The sequence below is a fragment of the Suricata suricatta genome, chromosome 17 (assembly GCF_006229205.1).
Source record: "Suricata suricatta isolate VVHF042 chromosome 17, meerkat_22Aug2017_6uvM2_HiC, whole genome shotgun sequence".
Classification (NCBI taxonomy): Eukaryota; Metazoa; Chordata; class Mammalia; order Carnivora; family Herpestidae; genus Suricata; species Suricata suricatta.
This window is the reverse complement of record NC_043716.1, coordinates 6,356,865-6,381,233: the sequence shown is the minus strand read 5'-3', so window position 1 is coordinate 6,381,233 and position 24,369 is coordinate 6,356,865. Positions and strand designations below refer to the sequence as shown.

Below are 24,369 nucleotides of genomic sequence, written 5' to 3'. Positions count from 1 at the left end.
CTGGTACTGTGGTATGAAGCCACGACCTGATGTCTCCAGTACGCAGTGAGACACAAACGATCATGCGCCAAGAAAACCTTCCAGCAGCCCTGACTGCCCGTATCCGCACAGTGGGGTGGGGGCCTGGGGGCGATCTGGTTTACTCTGACCCTCCCCGGTCAGAAGCACAGAGCTCTTACTGTGAATTCTGCCCACCCAACAGGGCTTTTAGAGCCCAGCACCAAGACTAAACTAACAAACGAAAGGTTCAAGTTCCAAGACCTGCTGCAGCCGGGTCTTGAAGGATTCGGGTCCTTGAAGGAAACGTGCCTCGGGACAGAGCCTGCACTGAGTGTCCGGACAAGCTGAGCACACACGGGGATGGGTACAGCTTCCTGACCCGACTTCCTCCGTAGGATCCGCAGAGGTCTTTCCGTGCCCGGTGTCATTGTTACTGTTTCTTGTCTCCTGTGGAAGGCACCTGCGGGGCCTGGGGCTGGATGGCTGGGTCTCTTTCCAGGACCTGCTGGCTTTCAAGTCATCTTGGGCCTGAGGTCCCCTCCAGCCCCCCAATAAAGAAGCACCTTCTCCAGGAGATCCAGACTCACTCGAGGAGAGCCCCTGAAACTTCGGCTGCATCCCCTGATATTTAAAGGGGACTACAAGGGAGTATCACACTCTGGGCTTCAGAAATTATTGGGATGAAAAGAGCAGAATGCTTAGTATCAGCAGAGGAAGGGAAGTGGCACCACTGAGCTGCAGTTGTAGGTGAGGGTGGCATGCAGGGGATGTTTGCCACCGTGATCCACGGGAGGAGCCCTGAGGACGTCCATCTGTCCATCTCATCCCATCTTTTCAGCCTGTGCTCTTTCACTTAGATCTTTCCAGGGGCGCCTGGGCAGCTTAGTCGGTTAAGTGTCCGACTTCAGCTCAGGGCATGATCTCACAGTTTGTGGGTTTGAGGCCCATGTCGGGCGCTGTGCTGATGGCTCAGAGCCTGGAGCCTGCTTCCGATTCTGTCTCCCTCTCTGTCTGCCCCTCCCTTGCTCATGCTCTCTCTCTCAAAAATAAATAAACATTAAAAACGAGAAAGATCTTTCCAAATTCAGGGAGGAGGAGTGCAGGGAGGGGCATGGGGTTCAGGGCCAGGGCTCCTGAGGGATGCCTTCTGTGTCCAGCGGCATCTCCCCACATCAGCAACTTCAGACCCCAGGCTCCCTGGTGACCCGGGTTACCAAGCGCAGGGGCCAGCTCTGGGAGGAGGGCTGTAGGGTCTGGGTCCCAGATTTCCTCATTACTGTGTGATGCGGACGACTCACTCAGCGCATCAGGTCCTCTGCTCATTCTCTGTAAGATGGGAGTGATCGTGACCCTCTCCCCCTCGGCATCATCAAGCACAAGCAGAAGGGTGTGCACAAATCACAGAGCGGCTACTCAGAGACCAACCAGCGGCAGCCTCAACAGTGATGACGCTCCGCCCTCGTAGGTGCCGAGTATTCGCTATTTCTTTCTTAACCGTCCTAGAGAACGAATTAAAGACGTGACCCTGAGCCTAAAACAGGCTGATGGGGGCGGGGCAGAAGCCCTCCGTGCCAGCCCATCAGGCCAGGAGGGGATGCAGGCATTGGGAAGACCCCATCGGGGTCAGTCACCCAAGTCCACGGTATCTTCCCCATGAGATTGTCTTCCCCTCCTAACAAGACACCAAAGCTTGGGCTCGGGGTGGGGTGGGGGTTCTCTGGTAGAAGGAAGGGGAACGAACAAGGAGTACAGTCCCTTTTCCCCAGGTGCGTGAGCCCTGCAGGAATCTGGAGGGACGGGCCAGTGCGGGCTTCCGAGGAGGGGTGCAGAAAGCCTACCTGGCTGTCGCTGAAGGAACAGAGAATAAAGAGGGGACCCTCACCTGCCTGAGTCTGACTGGGCAGGAAAGAGAGGAAGAACAGGAAGGTTCGTCTGGGCTGCACGCATCTTTGGGGAACAAAGCCTGTGATGGGGAGTGGGGGTGGGGCAGAAACGGCCACAGGGCTTCGCCTGACACGGGGGTGGGGAGGCTCCCACGACCTTCCTGGGCCCTCGGCCACTCCATTCTGGCTTGAGTGTATTTTCTCTTGCAGAACGAGCCCAAATGCCCATAGGTGGGGGAGCCAGACAAGCATTTAAGGTGGTCTTGGTGAGATGGCGAAGGAAGGGGTTAGTCAGAGGGCCTCACGGATGAGAAGCCCAGCCGTGTCTCGATCTTAAAAATGGCACAGCGTCGCTCAAAACCCAGGCTGTGTGGTAAAAGCAGCTAGCAGTGACCATGTAGCGAGCAGTGCTCTAAACGCTTCCTATGTAACATTTCACATTTCGTTTCATGCTCAAAGCAACGCTCAGGTGGGTGCCTAATAGCCTTTCCCCATTTTGTGTAGAAAGAAACAGAGGCATGCAGAGGTTAAGTGGCTTCCCAAGGTCAAGGGGCCAGAATTTGAACTTGGAGAGAGCCTGACTGCAAAATTCATACTCCGCGCATTCAGAGGACTTCTCTCACATCAGGTTATTCGTCTCCCACATGGTGGGGGGATGAAGGGAAGGGAAAGGTCAGACCTATAAACGTCTCCTTGGTGCGGGAAATGAAGTGGCATTCTGAAATGCCACACAGGGAAAGCCGAAGAGGCAGAATCTTAAAAATTAAGAAATATGGAGCACCTGGGTGGCTCCGCTGGTTAAGCGTCTGACTTCGGCTCAGGTCATGATCTCACAATTCGTGGGTTTGAGCCCCACGTCAGGCTCTGTGCTGACAGCTCAGAGCCTGGAGCCTGCTTCGGATTCTGTGTCTCCCTCTCTCCCTCAAAAATAAAATAAACATTAAAAAAAAAAAAGCATAGGGGATTGTCAAGGGTTAGCGTTTTCCCCTCTGTAGGACAGACAGCTGCCACACTGCCTTTGAATCCGTCAGGAACAATCCTAGCTAGAGGTATGAACTAATGTATGACTTTGAAGTATTTTAAGTCTATGGAGATCTGGAAGGTTTTGATTTTTGTTCTAAAAATCAGTTACATTTGGCCAAAGCCAGTCAAGAGAGAGGAGGCAAGAAATGCATCTGCCCTCAGACGGTAGATGCTGGGAGATGTGGGCAGTCCCCCAGTTCCCAGTTCCCCACTGAAGACCTACAAGTTCAGGGAATGTTCAAGGTACGCCCGGGGGCCAGGCAGCAGGGGCAGGGCCTTGGGGGTCACCAGGTGGTGACCTTGCCTGCACACACCCCGGGAAGGCCAGAATCAGGTGATTCCCGGTCCCTCCGGGGATAATCCCTTTCTTAAATACCTCACACCAATGTTTCGCAACCTCCCCAGGACAAACAGAGGCTGCAGTCCTCGGGCCACGTCTCCATCTGATCTCAGCATCTACAGATGCGTAAAGCCCAGCAACGTGGAAACGGAGCTGGGGCCTGAGCCAATGCAAACCCAAATTAGGAGTCAAATTTCCCATTGACACCCAGAACGACTTTCTAGGCAAGCTCATCTTTCAGAAGGGTTCAGGTTCTATCTGAAATAAAATGACCCCACCAGATACCCATGACATGTCCTTCGCGGTCACCGTCTTCACTGTCCGTCGTCCCCTGCCAGGTCTACAGGGCACCTGATGTCCGCAAGCACAGAAGCAAGGCCCTTGGACCACTAGTTCTCATCATCACGTGACCACCGACTTTGATTTAATCAACATGGGAAATGAAACCCACCACAGCACCCTTAGGAAAATCTGTGACACGGGACAACATGACACCAGGAAGTCACACACTAAGTCAGCTGGTTTCCGTGTGCTGAATCGTGTGTTTCAGTCCACGAGACCCCAGATTTCCATCTCCTCCCATGACCAACAGTGGAACTAGTGTTCCACAAAGCACCACGGGCATCAAAGATGCCTATCCCAAACCGCTGGACATCTAGACTAAGGTCCAGGCGGTTGGACAAGAGCGCTGTCACGCACAGGCTGAGGACGTGTCACGCGCCAGGCTGGGCTCTACAGGAGATCGCAAGCTCGGGTGGGTTTTGGGGCGGCTCTCAACCAGCTATGGCAGAGCACCTCTGACGGCCAGCCTGCCGTGGGACAAGTACATGACAATAGGCACGTCAGGTTTCACGACTTGAAAGAGAAGCCACATGTTGGTCTAGAGTATGAAGGGCCAAGGCCACTGGGATTTCTGTGGACAGACTTCCACTGCGCTGGGACCCAAGAGGCTAGAAGTGAGCAGAGGCGGTGGGACAGATGTGCCCACCGGCAGGGTTAAGTGCGGAGAACGTGGGCCAGAGCCAGAAGGCAGCACGCAGGCAGCAGGGGACACTGGGCATACAGAGTGGGCCGCGGTGGTGCCAGCACGGTCTCTGAAGTACGTAACAGGCAGCGGGCAGGGGGTGGAGGCAGAGAGAGTACCAAAGGCGGAGGACCATAGCCGTCAGGTAGAGAGGTGAGCGAGCAAGGAGGCTCCATTGCTGATGTCCCTTCTCTTCCTGCCTCTGGCCTGTCCACAGGCCTCTCAACCATCCCGGGTTTGGGCAGTCTGTGCACACTCTGCTGGGGACATGGCGACGCATGCATCTGACACATGCTCAGGACACCCAGTCCCTCCTGACTAACAGCCAAGAGACTGTAGGCACCTCGGCCAACTCTTTAGGCAGGAAGGCTTACATAAAAAATATCTGATAGGACTGGGGTGCCTGGGGGGCTCAGTCGATTGAGCCTCCGACTTCGGCTCAGGTCATGATCTTACAGTTCGTGGGTTCGAGCCCCGCAGTGGGCTCTGTGCTGACAGCTCAGAGCCTGGAGCCTGGAGCCTGCTTCGGATTCTGTGTCTTCCTCTCTCTCTCTGCCCCTCCCCCACTCCCACTCGCTCTCAAAAATAAATACTTTAAAAATTAAAAAAAATATATATGTACACACACACACACACATATATATAACTGATAGGACCAAGGATAATACTCTGCCGCCATCAGCAAACCAAAAGGAATCTGTACGTTATTTTCACTGATTATTTGGGACAGATGGTCCAAGAAACAGATACCACTATTTTACAAAACAAAATAAAAGTTCCAATACAAACAAGGCATTAAAAATACATAATGATCTGTACCCTAAAATTTCTAAGTCAGAGCTTAGGAAAGGACACAGGGTGACCCAGTGAATGCTTTGTGGTGCCAAGTGTTGGTAGGCTGATCATAGCCTGTACATCCAACGGCTAAAGTACAAAGTTTTGAAAACTTTAAAAAAAACTGGACCATTGGAGTCCTTGGGTGGCTCAATTGGTTAAGTGTCTGACTCTTGATTTCGGCTCAGGTCATGATCTCACGGTTCATGAGTTTGAGCCCCGCACTGGGCTCTGTGCTGACAGCTCAGAGCCTGGAGCTGCTTTGGATTCTGTGTCTCCCTCTCTGACTCTCCCCTGCTTGTACTCTTTCTCTCTCAAAAATAAATAAACACTAAAATTTTTTTTTAATTTTTTTTTAAATGTTTTATTTATTTTTGATACAGAGAGAGACAGAGCATGAGAGGGGGAGGGTCAGAGAGAGATGGAGACACAGAACCAGAAGCAGGCTCCAGGCTCTGAGCTAGCTGTAAGCACAGGGCCTGACGCGGGGCTCGAACCCACGAATGTGTGAGATCTGACCTGAGCCGAAGTCGGAGGTTTAACCGACTGAGCCACCCAGGCGCCCCTAAAATTTTTTTTTAAATAAAATAAAAATCTCCCAATGCCTGAATCCCAGCCCAGGCCAATTAAATCAGCCTAGAGGAATGGGGTCGGGGCTGGAGGACAGCAGTGCTCTTGTTTTAAAGCTTGTTTTAGCATTTGTTGCATATGATGCCACCCTCGAAACGAAGGGGCTTATTTACCTGGGTCTCAAAGCCACACCTGTGGCAGAGCTTGGCAGGTGTGGCTTGTCTATGCTATGTAGGTCGGCGTGGAGGACTCCCAAGACCGTTCCCTTACCACGCTGGTCAGTGGGGCCAGGCGTCAGCTCAGGGCTCAGCTGGGGATCCAGGCTGGGGGCTTCCATTTCTCCCTACATGGCTGCCTGGGCTCCCACACAGCGAGGGGACTGGGTTCCAAGAGTGAGTGTTCAAGAAACCCAGGCACAACCAGCGGGGCTCTTTCCGACACTGGAAGTTCTGGTACCTCTCTTCCACCATATTGTTACACATTTTGTTGTTAAGTCACGGTGTCCAAAACCATCGTCAAAGGGAGCGCGGCCAGACTTCAGCCCTCAACGGGACAAGAACCGAGCACCTGCCGCTATTTTCGCTACGACGCTCCTGGCACGCATTTGCCGTGGAGGCACATGTAAGGACTGCGAAGTTGGGAAATGACAGGCATCTATTCTCTCGTAGTTCTGGCGGCCAGAAGTCCACAATCAGGAGCAACGGAGTGACGCCAAGCTGTCAGCGGGACTGTGCTCCCTCCGGAGGCTGCAGGAGACAGGCGACGTCTTGCCCCCTCCAGCATTTGGGAGCATACACTCCTTAGCACGTGGCCACATCTTTAAATCTCTCTGCTCCATCTCTGCATTTTCCCTTCTCTGTGCGCACACGTCAAATCTCCCTCCACATTTTATGACACGCGTGATTGCACTGAGCGCCCACCTTGATACTCCAGAGCGAGCCCCTTAGCTCAAGGTCCTCATTTTAATCACATCTGCAAAGACCTTTTAACCAATGAAGGTAATATTTACAGGATCCACAGTTTAGGACCTGCTGTCTTTGGGGGGCTCACTATTCTGCCGGCCAGAATAATGGAAAAGACTGATGTGAGCTCGTAAATCTGCCTCCAAGTCTTCCTAAAGAAACCGCGTTTCCTAAGTCATCCTGAATCAGGGGTATCAGGACCAAAGCCCGGAGCAGGGATAGGAATGAACCACCTCATATAACGTCTAGGGCAAGAGAGTCATCAGCCAGAAACATATTGCTGGCACTGAAGGGGAACTCACCATTTCTTTCAAGTGTTGGCCAGTTTTTCTTTTCTTTTTCTTAAAAGCAATGGCTTTATTGACATACAATTGATTGTTTTGTTTTTGAACTTGACCAAAATGCCTTGACAAAGTGAGCTTTAATTTATCAGTGTCTCAAGGGGTAGTTTGGAGACTTTAAAATGTGTCTCAAAGATCTGGGATGCCTGGATGGCTCAGGCAGTTAAGCATCTGACTCTTGATTTCAGCTTGGGTCACGATCTCGAAGTTTGTGAGATCGAGCCCCGTGTCGGGCTCTGCACTGACAGCAAAGAGCCTGCTTGGGATTCTCTGTCTCCCTCTCTCTTTGCCTTGCCCTGCTAGCATACTTTCTCTCTCTCTCAAAATAAATGAACATTAAAATAAATAAGATCTTACAGATTTTAAGAGCTGAGGAATGGGATAAATGTGGAGAATTCCCCTACTATTACTAAAAGAACACAGGGACTCAACCGAAGTAAATTCCTTTCTTCTGCCCAAGAACACTTGCTCACAACCTTGGGGTTCTAGTTCTGTTAAAGCTGGTTAAGATGTGAGCAGCTGTAGGCTCACTGAACCTTTTTAATGTTTATTTATTTATTTTGAGAGACAAAGACAGAGCACAAGCGGGGCAAGGGCAGAGAGAGAGGGAGACACAGAATGGGAAGCGGGCTCCAAGTTCCACGCTGTCAGCACAGAGCCCGATGTGGGGCTCGAACTCATAAATTGTGAGATCATGACCTGAGCTGAAGTTGGATGCTTAACTGACTGAGCCACTCAGGCATGCCAATCCATAATTTATCCATTTAAATTTAAAATACATAAACTTATCCATTTAGCGTGCCAAGAGTAAGTCATGTAGCACATCCCTTATACCCTAAAAGTAGATGGGGGCAGTCTATGGCTTTCATTCCGAACCGTATGCAGAACGGGCATTTCATTTACAAAGTTCTCGAATGCCAGAATGTCATCAGAGATGAGGCAGTTGCTTAAAATATCATAACTCAAGGGATGCCTGGGTGGCTCAGTTGGTTAAGTGTCCGACTTCAGTTCAGGTCATGATCTTGTGTTCCATGAGTTCAAGCCCCGTGTCGGGCTCTGTGCTGACAGCTCGGAGCCTGGAGCCTGCTTTGGATTCCGTGTCTTCCTCTCTCTGCCCCTCCCCGCCTGCACTCTGTCTCAGTCTCTCAATAATAAATATTAAATAAATAAATAAATATCATCATTCGAGCTTCTGCATCTGCCTGTGTGTTTTGGGGGCCAGTGGACTGTGTCCCAAGATCCCACATGGTAACTCTCCCATGGATGGCATCTGGATTGCTTTCCATGGGTGCCTGGGACCAGACAGGGTCTGGCAGGGAGGGTGGAGCTGCACGCCTCCCACGCAGAAACCCCTGGCCCAGAGGAGCTCCCTGGAACCCAGCCGGGTCCAGAAATCATCCTCCAGGGTATCTCCGTGGCCAGACGACCTTCACAAAGAACGGAGTTGCTTCACCTGAGATGAAAACCAAAATCTGAGGCCTCTACTAGTATGCGCTCATCCGTCTCTTCTCGGGCTCCCTCTCACAATGCGAAGATCAGATTCTAAGTATGTTCCTTTTAATTTAAGGAATTTCCCCTGCTCCCTGCTGAGAATTCCCAGTTGTTCTTTCCTCCTCCGCTGGGGAATAACCAACCACACAGAGTAGGTAAACAAGACAGAAGACACAGTGCAGAGAAGAGTCTCTGGTGGGTAAGGAGGTAGGCAGGGATCCCGGCATGCCTCCATCAATCCCACGACACAGATGGAGGTCCCCAGGGCCAGTGGCCACTTGGACGGAAAGCAAGAGGAGAGGTGGTAAGACGTAGGCATCTCTACAGTTCCTGGTTTTCAACCTCCCCTCCGAAGCCCTTCATGCCAGAGGCCTTTCAAGCCAGCGGGTCTCTCTGGCTGCATCGTGATCTATCAGGGGAGGCGGAAGGTCGTGGCCGGTATGCTTCTGTTGTCTGAACTTCTGTCATTCCCTTTAATGCTTTACGCGCCCAGTCCACCTGGAAGGAGCAGTTGCTGCATGTCATTTCATGGCAGCAATTTCCCATCCTTAACTGAAATTTATTTGACGGACTCCATGGAGCAACGACGCGACCTGCGCCTTCTCTAAGACTTTCTGTCGCTGACGCCCTCGGCTGGCTGTGCACGCCGGCGTGGCTGAGGCTCCCGGCAAACCAGCGGCGCTTGCTAGAAAACACGCTGGTGCCCCTTTCATTGGCTTTGGGCATCCTATGTAAACCAATTTCATCGCGGCGCAGAGGAGGGGCTCGTTCCCACACAAATTAAGTGGAACGCAATAATGAGTCTCCCAGGGTGGGGTGGGGGGCAGTGGGGCAGGGGAGGTAGAGGTGTCCATCATTAAAGACGGGAGAAAGTCTTAAAAACTGACAAGAGACCTATACAAATCACGTCAAATTGTAGGTTTTACTCTCAGTTCTCAAGAGACTGAGCCCGGAAATGTCACACCACACGTTCGAGGTGCTGTTCGTGCAGGAACGTTGGTGAACGATGCCCATGAGCAGAGCCGTCCTCAATGAGGAACCAGTTAGGATCCGAGAACTGACATACGTTCGTAAATCTGGAGTCAAAATAGAAAGCGTGTTCCTGTATTTAATTCCCCTTGCTGACCAACTTTTTTTTTCTTTTGATGGTAACTAATGAACACGGATCACAGTCATCATTTCAGGAGGTTGCACTTACCTTCGCCCCTAGGGCCAGGGAAACGACCCAAGGGACTCAATCCAAACAGCACAGAGGCAAACATCGAACAAGAAAAAAAACAGCCTGATTGCTACAAATCACTGAAACTGCTGCCAGAGAGGGCGCCCAGCCCGGCATTCTGGTTCCATGTTACTCCCAGCCCCTCCCTGCTCCAACCCCCAACGCTGAGAAAGGGACACTAGCTCATACCCATCCTTTTTGTAAAACTCCAGCATCATATTATCCGTGGCAACGCTGAGGGGCCGGCGGATCTGCTCGGGCTGGCGCCGGTCAGCGGGGTCCATGTCTGGGGAGGGCATTGAGCTAAAGTTGGCGTTGTGGTTCACGTGTACCGGACTCCCATAATTCCCTGTGATGTTGAACTCTATCTCTGTGGGGAAGAAAGAATTGGTGTACGTGATCTATGGGCCCATCACCCCCTTTCTGGGCAGGAGAGAGATGAGCAGAGGTGGCCTGTCATTTACATTTCACACCTAGAAAACTCTGTCCCACAGTTTAATATTATGTCACCTGTGAATCTGAATTCATCAGATCAGCAGGTGAACACAAGTGCTCAACTCTCACATTAGTATGATGAACATCTGATGAAGCAATTTCTATCTATGATTTTAAAAAACAACTTAAACAAGGAATAGTTGGGGTACTTTATGAAAAAGACAAAATTGTCCATCTCAAACCTCATGGTTAAAAGTGAAACACCAGAGCAGTCTTAATCAAATCAGGAGAAAGGACAAAGCCCACAATGACCACTATTACTTAACGCTATTGAAGAAGTGCTGGCCAATGGAGTAAGTCAAGAAAATGAAATAAGAAGATAGATTATTATTTGTAGATGATGATGTTGTCTTTCAGGAAAACCAAAGAGAACTAGAGATTGGAACTAGAGATTTCACTAAGGTCACTAAGGTTGTGCTGGCAATCAAGTGATCCACAGAAGTATGCTAGACTTTCCTCTCCATTTCCTATCTGCAACAGAAATGAATCCACTCGACCACAAATTTACAGTGTTCTGCCTTTTTAGTCTCCTATTCCTTTCTTTCTTCACCCTGATTTCCTACCCTCACTCAACATGATGTCATCAACAGAACTCTTAGGACGTTAGCAGTGAAGAGCTTTCATGGTCAAAACACACAAAATCAAGTAAACAATCAAATTTCTTCGATGTCAATCACCTGAGGGCTGACTTCTGATGGATACAGCACAGAACTATTAATATTCTCTCCTCACGTGAGTTTGCTGTAGCAGAGCCAAAAGCATACCCTGAATGTTTGCCAAACACAAGTGTCCTTTTTCTGAAAACACACACTGAATTTGACATAGTGACTGCTGTCTCCCAAAAGCTGTTACCTTCCAGACTCATACCTTCTGCAGCGGTGCCTCTGTGGCTGGGAATAGTTACCACGCATGATCCGAGGGAGCTGTCTTTACAACTTCATTTTGAACCGGAGGCCAAAAAGAACATCATTGCCTTTTAGTCTGACCTCTATAGGTTGAGGGCAACTCAAAGGACACACACAAAAGGAGGAGCAAAAAGTTGGCACCCCAGGGATGGCTGAGCCCTGAATAAAAGTTCACACCCATCTCAGATCTATGCGGCATCTTTAAAGGCAGGAGATCTCTCTTTACTGTCGGCTCCAGCATTTCATGATTTGTGGGTTTAAAGACACCATGGTGTGCACGTTAGACCGGTAACATCCACAGACATGGTCGGTGCAGCATGGGAACACCTACGGCCAATATGTCACTCAGCCAAGGATTAGACCGTAAGAAACTGCCAGGACTCTCCCCACCCTACTTGAGGGGGGTGGGAGGGAGAGACAGAGAGAGACAGACAGAGAATGTGTGTGTGTGTGTGTGTGTGTGTGTGTGTGTGTGTGTGTGTGTGTGTTGGAGGAGGATTAGTAACAAACACTTTTGGCTTCAAAAGCTTTGAGGGGCTCCTGGGTGGCTCAGTCGGTTGAGCATCAGACTCCTGATTTCAGCTCAGGACATGATCTCACGGTTTGCGAGTTCAAGGCCGGGCTCTGTGCTGACAGTGTGGGGCCTGCCTGGGATTCTGTGTCTCTCTCTGCCCCTCCCCTGCTCTCTCTCTATCTGAGAAAAAAAATAAAAATAAACTAAAGAAGTTTTGAATGGGCAGTGGCACTTTCGTTCTTCCCCACCCCACACCTCAACGCCACCACCTACCTCCGGGGAAGAACCAGTCCGCGTGCTGGATGATGGGCTCGATGATGCCAACGATCTGCAGGGACACCGTGGTCATCATCTCCGTGATGTTCCTGCGAGTGCAGAGCGGGGCGGGGCTGGGTGATCGGCCGGGCTGCGGAGGCGCACCTGGCCCCGCAGCCCGGGACGGGAAACCTGCGGACCTAGGACTGAGAGTAGCCTTTCTGGACGCAAGGACACTTGACCCTTTGGGACCTCTCGTTCCCTTCTGCAGAAGGGGGTGACCACACAAGGCCTCCTTACAGGAGACACGTAAATGGATAATATTCACGAAACCATCTGCTCTCCGACTCTGTTCTCTTTTTGGAGGCCGCCCTTGAGCCCCTGAGTCTGGGTGCTGGCACGTGCAGTCGGGGAGGCCCAGAAACGCGTGCCTGGCCTGGGGCTGACGCAGGTGAGCTCAGAGACGAGCCTCGCTGTGGACCCGTGGCTCTGAGGCCATCACGGAGAAGGAGCTACAGAACTCTGGGTCTCCTCCTGAGCCTGAAGCCTGAGCGGGACACGAGGGAAGCAGGACTTGACAGATAAATGAGGCAGATGATATGGCGCCCCGCCCCCACCCCATACCTCACCCACGAGCGTGTCCCGTCCTGCACTCACCCTTCTGCTTGCGGCCACAGGAGGTTGGGACCTAACACGATCGCCATGTTACTGGGGGTCATCTTGTTTACATCTTGATATTCTGACAGCTTGGATAAAAACTTGATCAAGTATCTGAAAGGGAGTCAGAAGGGCCAGGTCTCACCAGGGCTCGAGCCCAGCCATGTCCCCCGAGCCCAGAGCGGACACTTCTCTCCCGTAGCTCCTCTTACTGACAACCAGACTCATACACCCCGCCTTATCAATGAAGACGCAGCGTGTGTCAGCACACGAGAATGCTTGACGGGCAGGCGGACCCAGATCTCACTCGGCTCCCTGTCAACATCTACGTCAGTTAGTCCCGGCCAGAGAAATCCCCCCGCTTTCCTTTCGACTCCGTTATCCAGGGACCTAAAATTCCTCCTGTTCCTCAGACCTCAGTCATCGGCCATCCTCCCCGTGTGCAGAGGTGAGAGGCAAAGGATCCAGGAGTCACCGGCAGGGACCTCCACGTGCTGGGGGCGGGGCTACCGGAGGGGGGCGCTTTGAGAGCTAACTGGAAAAAGAAGTTAAACATAGACCTCGCATATGAGCCAGCTGTTCACTCCTATAGACGTGCCCGAGAAGTACACCCACACGTACACACTTGTGCACGGGTGTGCACAGCGGTCCTACTCAAGTCCGCCAAGGAGTGGAGGTCACCCAAATGTCCAGCAAGGGAGGACCGGATAAATACAATTCAGTCTACCCATACGACGGAATAATATTCACCCATGAAAAGGAACCAAATACAGACACCGCTCGTATAAACCTTGAGGACATTACGCTACGTGGAAGGGGCCAGACACAAAAGGCCCCGTGTTGTAGGAGTCTGCCCAGTGGAAGTGCCAGCCGGGTCCGTCTGCAGAGACAGAGAAGGCGGAGTAGCATCTGCCAGGGGCTGGGTTGGGGGACATGCGGGGTGACCACTAATGGGAACAGTGACCGCCAGTGGGGGGGCCTGAAATGGTCTAAAAATTAGTGGGGACAGTTGCATGACTCTACAAACATGACAACAACCACAAAATTGCACACTTCATGAGGACACAATGCTGTGTGACTTCTATCTCCAGGAACTATTGAAGGAGTCTTACATTAGACGGCTCTTGGGATCTTTTGTTAATGTTTGTTTGTTTGCTTACTTAGAGAATGAGCATGTGAGCAGGGGAGGGGCAGAGAAAGAAGGCGAGAGAGAAAATCCCAAGCAGGCTCTGTGCTGTCCGTGCACAGCCCAACACGGGGCTCTTTCCCACAATCTGTGAGATCATGTGAGATGGGATGCTTTACCGACTGAGCCACCCGGACGCCCCTTATTTGTAAAACATACATAAAAATTACCATCTGGATCATTTTCAAGTGTACTAATTAAGTACCTTTGCACTGAAAAGCAGCGATCACCACTCTGTCTCCAGATCTTTTCTGGCTTCCAGAAGAGAAACTCTGTCCCTGTTAAAGGCTAACCTCCCATCTCATGTCCCTCTCCCCCAGCCCCTGGCAAACACTCTACTACTTTCTGTCCCTGTGAACGTGACAACTCGAGGTACCACATATGGGTGGAATCACACAGTATTGGACCTTTGGCGTCTGGCTTCTTCCATGGAGCACAGTGTCCTCAAGGTTCACCTGTGTAGTGGTCCGGGTCAGAATTCCCTTCCCAACAAGGCTGAATATTGCAGTATATGTATCCTCTGTTTTTTACCCATCGATGGACATCTGGGCTGTGTTCGCCTCTTGGCTATTACGGATAATGCTGTCGTGAACATGAGTGCACGACCAGAGTCCCTGCTTTCAAAGAACCCATGGGGCATATCCAGAGACACCCAGACGTGGAGCTGTTGGCTCATATAGTAGTTCTGAGTTTAATTAAGGGTCCACCGTATCGCCGGCTCTGGGGACTGTTAACAGGAAGACGGAAATCCTCAGGCAGATGGCGACACGCTGAAAATCTGCATCTAGGGAAGCATGGAGGAGCGATGGCGGGCCAGGAGGAGCTGCCGGCAAGCCAGAGGGAGGAGGAAGCAGCGGGTGTGAAGGAGCAGAGATCTGTGAGGGGCGGGAAGCGAAACCGGAGGCGTAGGGAGAGGAGTGAGAGCCATGTGGGGAATGGCGGGGAATGGGCTGAGCAGCAGAGAGGCCCTCCGGCCAGCTCCCTGCACCCCTGCCCAAGGACACTCTGACAACCGGCCCCCGGTTTGGTCGGCCTCCCACAGGTGCACCTGAACACCTACCTTTGCGACAAACTCACAAGATCTTTTTTGTTTCTTTAGTTTTGGAAAAAAAAATTCTTTTTTAATGTTTGTTTATTTTAGAGAGAGACAGAGACAGAGCGTGAGTCAGGGAAGGGCAGAGAGAAAAAGAGACATAGAATCCGAAGCAGGGTCCAGGCTCTGAGCTGTCAGCACAGGGCCCGATGCAGGTCTTGAACCCACAAACTGTGAGATCATGACCTGAGCTGAAGTCAGACGTTAAACCGACTGAGCCACCCAGGCGCCCCTTTTTAAATTTTTCTTTAAATGGTTGTTTATTTTTAATTTACACCCAGGTTAGTCAGTATCTAGTGCAATAACGATTTCAGGAGTAGAACACAGTGATTCATCCCCTACATGTAACACCCAGTGCTCATCCCAAGCATCCGCCTTACTGCCCCTCACCCATCTAGCCCATCCCCCCACCCACAGCCCCTCCAGCAACCCTGAGTCTGGTCTCCATATTTAAGAGTCTCTTATGTTTTGTCCCCCTCCCTGTTTTTATATTACTTATGCTTCCCTTCCCTTACGCTCATCTGTTTTGTATCTTAAATTTCACAGCTGAGTAATGTCCTATGTTACTCCACGTCCAGTCTTTCTCTGACTGGCTAATGTCACCTAGCATAATAGCCTCCAGTTCCATCCACATTGCTGCAACTACAAGATCTTAAGATAGGTTCCCTTAAGCTTTGCTTCTTGCAAATCAAAGAACTTAACTGCATGAGCCAACGGCCGCCCAAGTCCCAGAGCGCCCTTCATTCTGTTTCTTTATTTGCAAAATGGCAGGGTTGCAGGACGGTGGAAAGAGTGCCTGCGCATTAACGGAACCTGGCACCGCATAGGACGCAATGCATGCTGGCTACCGTGACCTTCAGCTGGGAACCCCAAGTCCATGGCTTCAGTAACCCTGATCTGGTAGCCCCAGGACCCATCCACTCACCGGATGTTGTTGTGATTGGCCTTGGGCAACTTTTCACAAGCATTCCACAGCGCCTGAAGCCTCTTGTCTTGCTCCTGGATACTGGGAAGCAAACGGGAAAGCCACTGGTGGGTCACGCATCAGTGAAATCTCACCGGCGACTGCATTGACCAGTCATTGCACTCTTTGGGTGAAAGAAGCCAACTATCGGGGTGCCTGGGGGGCTCAGTCGGTTAAGCGTTCGACTTTGGCTCAGGTCAAGATCTCACGATTTGTGAGTTCGAGCCCCACGTCGGCTCTGTGCTGACGGCGTGGAACCTGCTTGAGATTCTGTCTCTCTTCCTCTCAAAATACATTCATACATGAGACAAACAGATAAAAGCAGCAGCCAACTATCACGACTGACGCTACCAGCAAGCTACTACTATTCAAGGGCTTAGTCGCTACTGGTTCCTCTCTGTTCTGTTTTGTCCTGGAAGCTTCCCCTGCACCAGTCACTTGCCTCAGGTGAACGCATGCCAAGGTAGCAGGTGGGGGCAGAAGCCAGACACCTGCTCTAGAGTAAGGGGGGAGCCGGGGTCCTGTCAGGAGGCCGACTCAGCACAGAACCTGAGCTACAACAAGCACTCAGAGTTCAACCCACTTTCACAACACGGGGCAGCCTGTTGTCCAGTCCTGCCGGTATTAGTTCAGGCATAGTAAGTTCCTGTAAACACTTAATAGATGTTTAAGTTCCTTGGCATCTGACACTTAATAGATGTTCAATAAATATGTTAAACATTTTTTAATGTTTTATTTATTTTTGAGAGAGAGTGAGAGTGAGAGTGAGAGAGTGAGAGAGGCAGTGTGAGCAGGAAAGGGTCAGAGAGGGAGGGAGACACAGAATCCAAAGACAGGCTCCAGGCTCTGAGCTGTCAGCACAGAGCCCGACGTGAGGCTCGAACCCATGCACTGCGAGATCATGACCTGAGCAGAAGCCAGACGCTCAGCCAACTGAGCCACCCAGGCGCTCCAGTAAATATTTTTTGAAAAGGAAGATTATATGAGCTCAATATGTACTTAAGGAAGTCTGACCTTTAAGATCTAACTTAAGAATGGATAATTTCCATGAACTGAAGATTCTCTACACTACAAAGGGTCTCCTCCAAGGTTTAATTTTTATTTTACTTTATTTTTAATTTATTTTATTCTACTGTACTTTACATTTTATTTTATTTTACTTTACTTTATAAGCCCTCTAAGAATTAAAGAAATTACATCTAGGACCACATTTTGTATATGTTTCTCCTGAAAATGTGTATCAAGGCTTACTTGGTTAGGAAGGCCTTTCTTCTCAAAGAATCTTTTCTCCAGAAAAGCTAAAAGGGAAAATGTCAGCAGGGTGAGGGCCCAGCTTTGACCCGTTGACCTGGGGCCCAAGGCAGGGAGGTCCGCCCACAGAGCCTCACCAAGGCAAGAACAACTCTCTTTTCCCTCATTTCAGGCTTGGGGAAGAGGTAAGCATTCTCCAAAAACGCGTTTCTACTAAGAAACTGAAGACCCCAGTGATGAGGCTTTACTAATGTCTAGGCTTTCATTATTCATCGGCATCCTTGGCCATGCTCTCTGGGTCCGTATTTGAGCATCTCCCCATGACACACACCAAGAAGGGCAGTCATAACATCACAGGCTACAGTAAGCTTTAGTAAGGCATACGTAGACTTTCATAATTTTAATAGGTCCTTAAATCAACTCCAACCAACAGCACATTCCAAAAACATGGCATACTCACTTGGAAGCCTGAATCCACTCGTCATAGAGTTCGAAGGTCATAAGAGGTTCCGGCAACTCTCGGAGGTAAGATTTCAAAGCTCCTGGACACAAAGACAATATTGGCTATAAGCCACTTGACATTGGCACGGACACATTCTACCAGCCAGCATCACCCACATGAGTTACATCTAGGGATGTAACCGAGATGAAACAGTGCTTTCCCACGTGAATGGATGGGAGGTTCTGGCATGGCGGTCAGACGTGGGCTTCCAATCATGATGGCTTCCTTCTCTTATTTCCTATCCACACCTCGTCTTCTCTTGTCACGCTGGAGAGAACTTTCTTCAAGGGGCCTTAGCAACCAGCCTTAAAACTAAGCCCAGAGTGAACACCTGAAGCATGCTGGGAAACCACTGAGTCAAGTGTCATGTGACCACACGCCCTCCATGCTGTCCCATTCCCCATAAGCCTCTACAGTACAAGGGAGTGCCCTGCGAAGGGGCGGTGGTGCCCACCTGCGATCGCATGGGGGTCCGCTGAGTACTCCTGCACATCCACCACGCAGCAGTCCAAGGCGGCTTTCAGCTTCTTCAACTTGGAGGCCGACGGTGCTACCCGGAAGAGTCCCTGCCAACAGCACAGAGGGTCGGAAACTCGAGGAAAGGGCACAAGAGCAAAGCGAACAAACACGAAATCTCCCCACTGCCTTCCTCCAGAACCTCCTTGAGGTGTTCTTCCCATCGCCATTTTCCAACATGGCGGCCGCCTGCTCTCCAAACGTCTCCTCCTTTAGATGTGAGCAACTCTGGAGCAGGAACTGAGCCTTAGCCACTGTTATGTCCCCAGTGCCTGGGGTGGGGTGACTCGTCCTTCTGGTTCGGTAAGTGTGGGATTAATGGACCCGGGGCACTCCAACCTCTCGTTCTTTTGTATTCAAGATGCACATTGGACGAGTGACACGTGATCAGACATGGAGGTCTAGGAAGCTCAGTGCGACAGGTCTACAGATTCAGCGTGCGAGTGTGAGTGTGAGCGTATGGGGAGACACAGGGCTGTCCCTCCGGAGACGGGCCAACTAGGGACGGTCTGGGAGAGAGCAATGCCTCCTTCGGTCCTTCTGTGTTTCATTCTTAAAGTTACTTCTGACTCACTGTCACCCCTTCCAAGTGAACCACTGAGCTTTGTACAAAAGTGAGCTCTGAAGAGAGAGAGAAGAAGACAGGGGTGTGCTGAGGGGCGATTACAGGTCAGTTAGGCGCGAGCCTCCACATCACACATGGAATGAAAAAGTACTGGCATCAGCTTCAGCCTCCTGGCTCCTCACATTCTGGGACGCCATGCCTGGGCTGAGAACCCGGCTGGCAGAAGGGGCCTTGCTCTTTCAACCTTGTGTGGCCGCCGTTCAGATCTCCAAGTTTTCTTCAGAAGAAAACGCTTCTGGTCTGGAACACTGAGTTTCTGGACGGCTAAGATCACTACCTCCCTTCTGAGTGGATGTCTGAAGCTCTCTGGCACGTGTGCCTGGATGCTCCTTACACGTTTGGACTGTTGCATCAACAAGGCTGCCGTGACCATGAGCTAGCTACTGCACGTGTTAAAGAAATGGGCTGTATCGTCATAAAACCGTGCCCCCACCATGGAGGACACCCTACCGCATCTGGTGACGGACAGCACCAAGGAGAAAGGAGTCACACTGTCAAATAGAAGCCTATAGATTTTTTTGAGAGAGAGCAGAGCACAAGCAGGGGAGGGGCAGAAAGAAGGAGACACAGAATCTGGAACAGGTTCCAGGGTCTGAGCTGTCAGCACAGAGCCTGACACGGGGCTCGAACTCATGGACTGTGAGATCATGACTTGAGCTGAAGTCAGACACTTAACCAATGGAGCCCCCCAGGCGCCCCGCCGTGTTCCTGAGAAGGCCGTCTTGCTGAATGATGGAAAAACCAAGAGGAGCAGGAGGGGATTCTCACAACAGCAAGTGAGCCCAGGTTGGGGTCGGGCAGAGGAAAACCTGCACAGGTATGTTGAAGAAATGGTGGCAAACGTGGGAGCAGAGCGCAGAGCAGGCGGTGGGCCCCAAATCCTCACGGGGGGAAGGGCTGGGCTGGGGGTATTCAGACAGATAATCTGAGTGCTGCTGGCAGAGGCAGAGGGCAACTGGGGAGTCAAGGCAAGTGCTAGGATCCGGGATAGTGAGGGGGGACGGGGGAGAAGAGAGAGGAGGAGGGGGAGGAAGGGGGGAGGAGAGGGAGGGGAAGGAGGAAGAGAGGGAGGAAGGGGAGGAGGGGGAGAGGCAGCAGGGGCAGAGGGAGAGGGAGAAAGGGGGAGGAGGAAGGGGAGGAGGGGGGGGGGGGGGGGGAGGAGGCAGAGGAAGGGAAAGGAGGAAGGAGAGGGGGAGGCCACCACCAGAGGCAGCAGCGGCCGGAGGGCCACGTCCTGTTAAGCACGAAGACAAAATGCCTGGAGTATGCTACCCGCCTCCCGCCATCCTCCCTCCCTGAGAAGTAAAGGCTCTTGGGAGCTGCTGTCCCAGAACATGGCCGCGTGGCTGGGGGTCAGGACACCTGCGGGGCACTGGGGGGCTGGGGCAGCGGCGCCCGGACCCACCTCCTCCTGCAGGCCGCACTCCAGCAGCATGGTCACGCAGGCCTCGATGGGGAAGGCGATCTCGCGGCCGCTGATGGTGAGGTGCTCCTCCAGGGGCTTCCCGAAGGAAGGCTTCTCCACCCAGGCCTCTGAGCGGGCAAGCGGAGAGGCCAGGCGGCGGTTAGCGGACGCCACTCGTGCCGTAAGGCCAGGCAGGTTTCCTGACCGTCGCACACCCGGGGACCCCTTGGGCCTCCGTTCTCGCGGTCTGGGGGTGAGGGAGGCAGGACTGGGTGGGCAGACGGCTGGCTGGCTGAGCGCGGACCACCAGGGCTCCACGGGCATGGCCTCTAGCTCACGCCTCTCTGTGGGCGCCGTGCATATGAAGGTGCCACTCTATCAGGGCCCCAGCTTTCCGAGTCTAGAAGCTCATCTAGATGTGATCCCTTCGGGGCACCTGGGGGGCTCAGCCGGTTAAGCATCGGCTCCCAATTTTGGCTCAGGTTGTGATCTCTCAGTTCGTGGGTTCAAGCCCCACATGGGGCTCTGTGCGGAGCGCGTGGAGCCTGCTTGGGATGCTCTTTCTCTCTTCCTCTGCCCCCCACCCCGACCCCGTGTAAATAAATGCACTTAAAACTAAACGTGGCTCTGTTGAGAGAGCATGAGGGTGGCGGGAAGGCAGGATCGGTCCCGGCCCCCCTCCCCCCGCCCCGGGGAAGGTCCGCCTCACCCTGCTGTGCTTTGATCTGGGGCAGCACAGCCTGCAGCAGCGTCAGGGACTTGCGGTGGAACTCGGCCTGCACTTCGATGAGCTGAGAAGACACAAGGGCAAGCTTGTCCCCGGCGGGAGGCCGGGACGCACAGGCTGCGGGCGCCCCGCGTGCACGTGCGCTGCCTCCCCTCCAACCCCCGGGGACGGACACCGAGTCCCCTGCTCCCTCTGGATCCACCTACAGCGACACTGCAGTGTGCCTCCTTGTGAGCGTCTCCAGCAAAGAAGCAGAAATCCGGGGAGCCAGAACCACGAAGGAATGGGGGGGGCGCCCCAGGCCGGGAGCCTGACCCGACCCGACCTCGCCTCGTGCCCCATCCTCAAAGCAAAAGAGGCCAAGGGAGGTGCAGCAGGAGAGCACAGATGGGAAACGCACTTCAAAAGGCCTGGAAGTCCCGTTTGCTGGGAAGACGGAGCTAAACGCTAGGTTGTATGTATCTTGGTTTCTGCAAAGTGAGTTTATACATTTTTTAAAGTTTATTTCTTTATTTTGAGAGAGACAGAGAGAGAGAGAGAAGGAGGGAGCACTGGGGAGAGGCAGAGAGAGAATATGTGAAGCAGGCTCTGTGCTGTCAGTGCGGAGCCTGACGTGGGGCTCGATCCCACAATGACATCATGACCTGAGCCAAAATCAAGAGTCGGGCGCGTGACCGATGGAGCCACCCAGACGTCCCTCTGCAAAGTGCGTCTGGTATGTAAGTGATCAGGAAAAGCGCGGCCTGGGGTGACCGGGCAGCTCCGTCGGTTATGTGACCGACTCTTGATTTCGGCTCAGGTCATGATCTCAAGGTCCGTGGGATCGGGTCTCCCATGTCGGGCTCCGCGCTGACAGTGGGGTCCGCTTCGGACAGTCTCTCTCTCTTTCCTGCTCTCCATCTGCCCTCCCCCACTCTCTCTTGCTCTCTCTCAAAATAAACCTAAAAAAAAGAAAAGAAAACGTGTGTGGCTTGATGCACCATCCTCTGCAAATCCCTCGGCTGCACAGTAGCTCTGGCTCTCATGATGCGGCCCCAAGAAACAAATTCCCCCAATTTGCCCACGTTGACTGTCCCCCCACTAAACCAGCTGCTGAAGCGTCAACAAGGGCAGACAAACGCCTAATCCTCATCCCCACCCCGCCACCCACCCGGTGTGCCTGCGTGAGGGGGAGGGGAGCGAATCACTGTTTAAACGCTGGACCTGGATGGTAGGTGACCTTGATCTCTGAGATGAAATCTTAAAATTAACATGAGCTTAAAAAAAAATCCTAGGGGCGCCTGGGTGGCTCAGTCGGTTGAGTGTCCGGCTTCAGCTTAGGTCATGATCTAGTGGTTCGTGGGTTCAAGCTCATGATCTCACAATTCGTGAGTTCGAGCCCCGCATTGAGGGCTCTGTGCTGACAGCTCAGAGCCTGGAGCCTGTTTCGGATTCTGTGTCTCCCTCTCTCTGCCCCTCTCCTGCTCATGCTGTCTCTCTCTCTCTCAAAAATAAATAAAACATTAAAAAAATTTTAATCCGAGCACTGGAATAAATGGTATATAAATGGCAAGGAGGCAGTCCAAGGTGGCTCTGGAATGTCAAAAATGTCATTCATTTCAGAAATCCTAAAATATTATCTCTGTACAAATACCCAACGGAATACACTTGTGAAAGTGCTATATTTTTAAACAAACTATCCAGGTTGGAAGGAATGCTCATCAGTGCTTTTTCTGGGGAGAAGGAATTCCTCTCTACGTCGGGACCATTCACTGGTCACAGCGGTGACCGGCCCCGCCTCTTCTGCCACACTCCCGTCTAAACTCGCCAGGGTCCCTCCTCCTCCTCCTCCTCTTTACCTCCTCCCTCATCATCCCATCCCTTCCCTGATCATGTAAGGTCTGCGTCTTCTCCCCCATCGTTAAGTGCAGGCGAGCCTAACCAGATTTTTAACTTGTGGTTTTTCTCTCAAGTGTTTTGAATTGTAGCTGGTTTTGTTTTGTTCTCCTTTGTCTAAAAAATTTTTTTCTGTTTATTTTTGAGAGAGCACTAGCGGGGGAAAGGCAGAGACAGAGAGGGAGACACAGAATGCCAAGCAGCTCCAGGCTCTGAGCTGTCAGCACAGAGCCCTCAATGCGGGGCTCGAACTCACGAATTGTGAGATCATCAGCTGAGCTGAAGTCAGACGTTTAACTGACTGAGCCCCCCAGGTGCCCCAGCTCTGTTTCCCTGTTTATTGCAGACCAGGTGTCTTAACCTTGGCCCCGATGGACATTTGGGACGGAGTTGCTCTTGGCGGTGGGAGGCTGTCCTGTGTGCTGAAACATGCTTGGCAGCATCCCTGACCCCTCCTCACTAGATGTGCCTTCCCCAGTGGTGACAGCCCCAAATGGCCAGACATGCCCTGGAGGAGAGGACAAAGCCACCCCCGACCGGGACCCGCAATCACAGACGACAGGGTTGCAGTCATCTGTGTGGATGGGCTGAGTTCTACGCTTAGGTTTTTAGGGAATTCCATGCACGGGGAGACCAAAGACAGGGTTTATTCACAGACGGAGCTGTTGAATACCATATTCTTTCCCATGGTGCATCCCACAGTTCGGTTCCACGCCCCCTTCCCTCCTGTCTGCACTGGGTCCCTCGTGACCAAATTTTAAGTACTCTTACCTTTCCAGACGCTTACCGTTTGAAAGTAGTTTGCATAGTCGATTTCTTTGGCCACAAAACTGTACATGTCCGCGGAGAGCTGGTCCTGCAGAAGGGAAAGCACACGGCTAAGGTGAAACACGGAACAATCGGGCCACGAACCCGTGGGTCCGGACATCACGGGATCAGGAGTGAGCCTAGACCTCAGAGAAGCAGAGCCTTCACCGCTGTCTAATCCTGCCTTTCGTCATCCCCGACATTGCGCCAACTTCTCTCACGGGCAGCCCTGCGCTTCCAGCCAGGACTCCCCCCAGTGGGTGGGGAAGCGTGAGAGGCACACCTGTGCCGGCAGCCCCCCCAGGGCTGGTAACACGGAGCCATGTCCAGAGTCGGGAAAGCTGGGTGGGGAAGGGACGCACAAATCCCTTGCACACGTCTCCGCAGCCACCCCTCCAAGGACAAGACACGCTCCTGCCCTCCCAGAGACGGCTGGCCGCTTCTTCTCCCTGATCACTGTGCTACGTCACTGTGACCCCAACACTGACCGGTTGGTCACCAGCGTATGGGACAGAAGTGGAAACACAAAAGTTGGAGGGAAGGTGGATAAGACGGAGGGGTTGGCTCAAAGGAGGGCTGCTGATTCAACATTTGCAAGATCCTGGGCTCCGCCAACGTCACGCACAGACCTCGCAGTGTTCACCCCACCCAGCTCTCCGTGGGATCGGGGGCTGGTGACCTCTTGCTGCATCCGAATCAGGGATGAGTTCTCCTTCGAGAGCGGTTCACTTCCACGGAAACACCCGCCCACAGCAAGGGACAGCTAGAGTACGTTTTCAGGAGGACTGCAGACGGTCACTGACCATGTCTGTCAGTGGGTCGTGTCTCTGAACTTGTCTGCACAAGTCGGGTCTCTAGAGTTCCACCCGGATCGGTAGGCTCAGCCAGGCGATCTTTACGAGAGA

At 52.3% G+C, this 24,369-nt stretch overlaps 1 protein-coding gene across 5 annotated transcripts in view; it reads right to left on the bottom strand.

Annotated features, from left to right (window-relative positions):
* ARHGAP44 (Rho GTPase activating protein 44) overlaps positions 1 to 24,369 on the bottom strand; it is a 59,869-nt gene that overhangs the window by 13,984 nt on the left and 21,516 nt on the right. For all 5 annotated transcript variants that reach the window (XM_029926718.1, XM_029926721.1, XM_029926719.1 and 2 more), the window contains exons 5-13: positions 23,445 to 23,513; positions 20,765 to 20,846; positions 20,056 to 20,183; positions 17,964 to 18,075; positions 17,468 to 17,549; positions 15,718 to 15,798; positions 12,514 to 12,627; positions 11,875 to 11,966; positions 9,877 to 10,057 (exon numbers count right to left, since the gene is read on the bottom strand). In XM_029926718.1, the coding sequence (XP_029782578.1) occupies positions 9,877 to 10,057; positions 11,875 to 11,966; positions 12,514 to 12,627; positions 15,718 to 15,798; positions 17,468 to 17,549; positions 17,964 to 18,075; positions 20,056 to 20,183; positions 20,765 to 20,846; positions 23,445 to 23,513 (941 nt within the window). The remainder of the gene's footprint in view (positions 1 to 9,876; positions 10,058 to 11,874; positions 11,967 to 12,513; positions 12,628 to 15,717; positions 15,799 to 17,467; positions 17,550 to 17,963; positions 18,076 to 20,055; positions 20,184 to 20,764; positions 20,847 to 23,444; positions 23,514 to 24,369) is intronic.